Source organism: Vitis riparia, chromosome 7 (assembly GCF_004353265.1).
Source record: "Vitis riparia cultivar Riparia Gloire de Montpellier isolate 1030 chromosome 7, EGFV_Vit.rip_1.0, whole genome shotgun sequence".
Taxonomy (NCBI): domain Eukaryota; kingdom Viridiplantae; phylum Streptophyta; class Magnoliopsida; order Vitales; family Vitaceae; genus Vitis; species Vitis riparia.
Genome location: NC_048437.1, coordinates 4,864,072 through 4,870,328, shown reverse-complemented (window position 1 = coordinate 4,870,328; position 6,257 = coordinate 4,864,072). Strand labels below are relative to the sequence as shown.

General features: G+C 27.9%; 1 protein-coding gene across 1 annotated transcript; it reads left to right on the top strand.

Moving 5' to 3' along the window:
• Nucleotides 1-826: 826 nt before the first annotated feature.
• Nucleotides 827-2,547, top strand: LOC117917285 (cytochrome P450 81Q32-like). Its single transcript, XM_034833505.1, has 2 exons — nucleotides 827-1,729; nucleotides 1,911-2,547. The coding sequence occupies exons 1-2, from the start codon at nucleotides 827-829 to the stop codon at nucleotides 2,520-2,522; spliced, it is 1,515 nt and encodes a 504-aa protein (XP_034689396.1). The 3' UTR covers nucleotides 2,523-2,547.
• Nucleotides 2,548-6,257: the final 3,710 nt, after the last annotated feature.

Below are 6,257 nucleotides of genomic sequence, written 5' to 3'. Positions count from 1 at the left end.
AAGAAGTCGGATGAGAGATAGTGGGTGGTTTTTGTATTTTTTTGGTAAATAAATCTCATTAATTTGCTTTAAGGTTAAATACAACTTAATCTCATTAATTAATCATTATAAATATTTTATTGCTTTAAAATTTAAACACTGAGCTTGTTTTTTTATTGATATTTCAAAATATTATTACATACTAAATAAATCAGATTTATTTTTGTAAAAATAATTATTTATTTTTCTTGTTTTATATAATTAAGATAAAGATATTTGAAATAAAAAATAAGTAATTTAACATATTTTTAAATATCCCAAAATATCAGATTACATTATAATAACAAAAAATTTAATGATGATAAAATAATTAGTAATTATATAGTAATTAAAGTTTTAAATTATATTTGGTTGCTAAGAAATGTTAGAAATATTTTATGTAAACTTTTATAAAATATTTACTGGGTTGTATATGACACATATTTGGATGTATTGATTTTTTATTTAAATGGTTAATTTATTATTTTTAAAATTTTATATTATGGTAATTAACAACATCAAATCATAAATTTTTATTTTTAATATTAATTAAAAAAATTATTTGAGTGAATGTTTACATAAATGTGAATTGGGTTTTGGAGTTATAATTAGAGAAAATATATTTGAATTAATGTAGATAATTCAAATATTATTAAGGTAAGCAATGAAATCATTAAAATTGAAACATGATCAGGTAAAAAACTTTGTCCTCTTCCTCGTTGATCATTCTATAAATAAAGCATAAACAACCAGGGAACGCACTTGTATCTAAGCCTACCTTTCCTTTCACTTCTTCAGTGTCACTACCATGGATGTGTCTTCCCTTCACACATCGCTCTCTCTTCTCTTCGTCTTTCTCTTGATTGCTTTCGGAATCTTCTTCCCAAGAAGACGAAGATATGGGAATCTCCCACCCAGCCCGCCTGCAGTTCCGATTATAGGTCATCTCCACCTCCTCAAACAACCGGTTCATCGATCTCTACAACTCCTTTCACAAAAGTACGGTCCAATCTTCTCCCTCCGATTCGGATCCCAGCTCGCGGTCATCGTTTCCTCTCCCTCCGCCGTCGAAGAATGCTTCACCAAGAACGACGTCGTCTTGGCCAACCGCCCTCGCTTTGCGTCCGGCAAGTACATGGGGTACAACTACACCACCGTTGCCGCGGCATCATACGGCGAACACTGGCGCAACCTCCGTCGCCTCAGCGCCCTGGAAATCTTCTCCTCCAATCGCCTCAACATGTTTCTAGGCATCCGCAGGGATGAAGTCAAGCGTCTACTCCTCCGACTGGCTCGAGATTCGAGGGAGGGTTTTGCAAAGGTAGAGCTGAGACCCATGCTTACAGAGCTAACCTTTAATATTATAACGAGGATGGTTGCAGGAAAGAGATACTACGGAGAAGACGTGGAATATACGGAGGCTAAACGTTTTCGGGAGATTATCAGCCAACTTTTCGTACTGGTTGGGGCATCATCAAATCCAGCAGATTTTTTGCCCGTATTGCGATGGACTGGGCTCGGATACCATGAGAAGAAGCTAAAGAATATCATGAGAGAGACAAAGGCGATCATGCAGGGTTTGATTGATGAGCATAGAAGTGGTAATGACAAGGGTTCGGTGGATAATAATTCTATGATCGACCATCTGTTATCCTTGCAAAAAACAGAACCAGAGTACTACACAGATGACATTATTAAAGGGCTTGTACAGGTGAGTGAAACGCTGTTTTCGTATCTGCTGTATTTTCAAAGTTTATTCTAAAATTTCACAGAAAACAAAAATAAAAGTGCAGTTTAATACTTGTGGGAAACTTGGTTTTTGAAGTGTATAATGTTGGTTTTTTTGTGGGTTTTTTTACTTCTTTTTTCATCTCACAAATTCTTCAATACAGGTCTTAATTCTTGCTGGAACCGACACTTCAGCATCAACAATGGAATGGGCAATGACCCTTCTCCTCAATCATCCGGATGTTTTGGAGAAAGCTAAAGCAGAGTTGGATATGCACGTTGGAAAGGACCGCTTGATAGAAGAATCTGATCTTCCCAAACTGCGGTACCTTCAAAGTATCATTTCTGAGACTTTGAGGGTATTTCCTGTGGCCCCTCTGTTACTGCCCCATATGTCCTCAGATGACTGTCAAATAGGGGGTTTTGATATACCACGAGGCACATTATTATTGGTAAATGCATGGGCCCTTCACAGAGACCCTCAGGTGTGGGAAGATCCTACAAGTTTCAAACCTGAAAGGTTTGAAAATGGAGAACGTGAGAATTACAAACTAGTACCATTTGGAATAGGAAGAAGAGCCTGTCCTGGATCTGGCCTAGCTCAGCGAGTGGTGGGTTTGGCTTTGGGGTCGTTGATTCAGTGCTATGACTGGAAGAAGATTAGCAACACCGCTATTGACACCATTGAAGGGAAAGGGCTGACCATGCCCAAACTGCAGCCATTGGAAGCCATGTGTAAGGCACGTGAGATTATAAACGAGGTTCACTTGAACTAGAAAACAATATTTAGTTGGTATTAGTACTCTGCTGTTTTGCTTGTATTGATGCAATAAGCATTCTCCGATGCATTTCGAGTATCGTCCCCGTTATAAATATGTATTATATGCTAAGATTGTCGTTATGTCGATTATCATACTAGCAGATTTCTTTTGCTTTGGAGAGCAGAGTGGAAATCTAAATCCTAAAATCATAATAATAAAAATATTGAAATATTTAATTTCTCATTTGAATATGCCTTTTTTTTTTGCCTGTTAAAATTTTAAATTGATCGTTTTCCTCTTTGATTTTAATACTTAATGGTTCTGTTGAATATATTTGAGAATGAAAAAAAAAATCATTATTTTTTGTTTGAGAATGTGTGCGAATGCTGTGCAGATGAATGAACTGTTGCATGATAATGGACTAACAATATGTGTCAAATTGACGATCATTCTAACTTTGTCTAATTCATATTATATCATTTTTCTGACTTGAAAAATCTCCCTCCATTATCCTCTCCCATGACTTTAATTTCACATCACTTTTCAACCCAAAGTTGAAGCTCAACGCCATGATTATCATGTTGACCACCAACGTAACGAGAATTTCCATTCGTCGAAGCTCATTCCAAATTAAAGCAGACAGCCTGACCATACTATTGCGTGGGCCTCAAATTTTCTTTAGTCCAGAATCTCTTATCATTCAGTGTTATCTTAATTTTCTGGATTATCCTCTCCGCTATGGATAATTATGTTTTGGATCCAACTAAACCCAAAAATTAATATTTAGTTTATATAATTTACATAATTAATAAAAATGATATAAGATGTTAAGAAACCAATATACCTTTTAAATTTTTATATATTACCTTTTAAAAATATAAAATAGTGATGGACTAAAATACCCAATAACCTTTTGGATAAGCTTTTTTAAAATTTGAATTTTAACAATTTTCACACCACTATTCACGCAACCATAATAATTCTATTTTAACAATTTGAATTTTTTATTGTTTTTAATTTTTTTATAAATAATTAAAAATCAGCATTATTTTCTATTTTAAATTATAAATAAAGAAAAATTATGTTCAAAAACTATTTTAAAAAATACATTCTAAAAAAATGGTAATATGATTTATATTTTTTATATTTTCTTTTTGAAAAAACATTTAATTAAAAAATGAAAACTATTTTTAAAAATAAAAATTGAAAACCTTATTTAGTACTATTTTTTATGCGAAAATAATAAAAAGAATTAAATTTTATTTATTGATTATCCATTTTTTTTTCCATTAGTTATTTTAATAATAATAAAAAAAAAATATAGTTGGTTTACAATTAAACAAATGAATTGGTTAATTATATGTTTTTTTATGTGACTATCTTTTACATGAAAAATAATTAAATAACTAAATTATATATATTTATTACTATTTTTAATTTTATTTTCTTTATTTATTTTTTGTCTAATAGAAAATTTTAATATATCCATAATTAACAAAGTAATAGATTAATTGTACACATTTTGATTTATTAAAATAAATTACTTTCTAATTTAAATAAATAAAATGAAATAAGTAAATAAATTTGAGGTTATTTCTATTTTTTAACATATCTTATATTAATATTTTTTATGGTTAAATAAATTTTTTATTATTTTTTTCTTTAATTCCAAAAATAAAATAAATAAATAAATAAATAAATTTGGTATTTTCTAAATGATCTTATATTCATATTTTTTATGATTAAATAAATTTTTTATTCTTTTTTCTTTATTTCCAAAAATAAAAGGAAATAAATAAATAAACTTGGCTTAAATAATAATTTTTAAGTAATTTCTTTGTCTTATTTTTAATTACATTTTGCATTGAAAATAAAATAAAATAACGTTTTATTTAACTCGCATATGACAATTCGAATACTTATCCCACTAATGATGTTTGAGAGAAAATTTTGTTTTTCCATCTTCCACTATTTTTTGAACAAAACCAATGAAAACATGGTTAATCTACCTATGGTTACACATTGAGTAGGGGGTATATGGAATTTGAGTCACTGTACAAGGTATTTATACTAAGTGTACATGATAAATATACTAACTATACTAGGGTGTACAAAACTATTATTTGTGAAAGATTTTAAGTGATTCTGAAAAACTTGTTTGTTTATTTTTCCTAACTGATGATAGATGACATTCCTTACACACATTGGTTAAGTATATATTCATCTCATGCACTTTATCTAATTTGTATATGATCATTTAAATAAGTACCTCACTTATGATGATTGTAAAACAAAATTATACAACAATTTTTCTTCTTTTTTAAAACAAAACTAATGCAAACATGGTTAACCAACTGATTGTTAGATATTCATGAAATGATGTATGAAATTTGAGTTATTATACAAGGGTGTTACACTAACTGTACAAGACAAATTTACTAATTGTATAAAGGTGTATAAGATTACTTTTTGTTAAGGATTTCAAGTGATTTTGAAAAACTTTCCCATTTTTTTCACTCAAGGATTTTTGCGCACTCAAATTCTCTCACTCAAGAATTGTTTCGAATTTTATTTTTAAATTTTATCATCAAAATTTTGTAATTGCATATTTCGTTTTTTTAGTTTTAGTAATGTTCTTTCTTTCCACTATTTTTTTTTTGTGAAATTTTATCCAAATGAATCTATATTTAAAATTATAATCATATTTGTCAAATATTTTACTAAAATTATCTTTAATTTTTTTAATATATTTATACTCATTTATTTAAAAAAATGAAAAACTAATTTTTTTTTAAACATGTTCTATTACCTTTCAAGTAAAAAATTAGATAAGTTTGAAAGTTAATAAAAAAAATTAAATACCACTTTCAATAAATTGTATTGACAATTTTCTTATGGTAAGTGAAAATACTTTGTATTAATCTATTTAGATAAGAAAAATTATTAATATAATATTAGAACTTCGTATCTTAGTTATTTTTTTCAATAAATTTATCTTTTAAAAAATTTTAAAATAAAAACATTAAAAATTAAAAGGATATATATATATATATATATATATATATATATATATATATATATATATATATATATATATATATATATATATATAATAAGAGTGAAGTGATAGTCCATTTTTAAAAATTTTTAAATATGGTTAATGTAGAATATATAAAAAATAATTAAAAATAAGAGAAAAAGTATAAATGAAAGGGTAATATAAATTTAAAATAAAAAAATGAAAATTAAACTAAAAGATAAATACAAAAAGATAAAAAATATTTGGATGAAAAATCCCGAAATTTTATCCTTGCTTATAATAAAAGTAAAAAGATTCAATATATTTAAAAATAAAAATTAAGAAAAAGAAAAATATTATTGCTTTTTATTTGACATAAAATAGAAATATAGATTGGAAAAAAAAAAGTTAGAAATGGGTAATACTTAATAGGGAATAGAAAAAGGGAAAAAAAAACACAAAAAAAAATTAAAATTCACACTCACTATGTGCTTATGTAAGGGTTAATGGTACTTTAAGGATTAATGAAAGACAATATCATTCTTCTTAATTTTTAAACTTTTTTTGGATATTAGGCTTAGTTATTTAAGATATACGAATCCGATCTTAATTTTTAGGTCCATCCAGACCAAAACACAATTCTCCCAAAAATGAATTTATCAGAATTTGTGTTAAACAGGCCGCCTCCACTGCCCCATTGAGGATGGCAGCGCTTCAGGCTTAGACTTTCA

Coding starts and splice junctions, on each gene's coding strand:
- LOC117917285 (XM_034833505.1), top strand. CDS start 827: ATGGATGTGTCTTCCCTTCACACATCGCTCTCTCTTCTCTTCGTCTTT. Junction 1,730..1,910: donor TTATTAAAGGGCTTGTACAG/GTGAGTGAAACG, acceptor TCTTCAATACAG/GTCTTAATTCTTGCTGGAAC.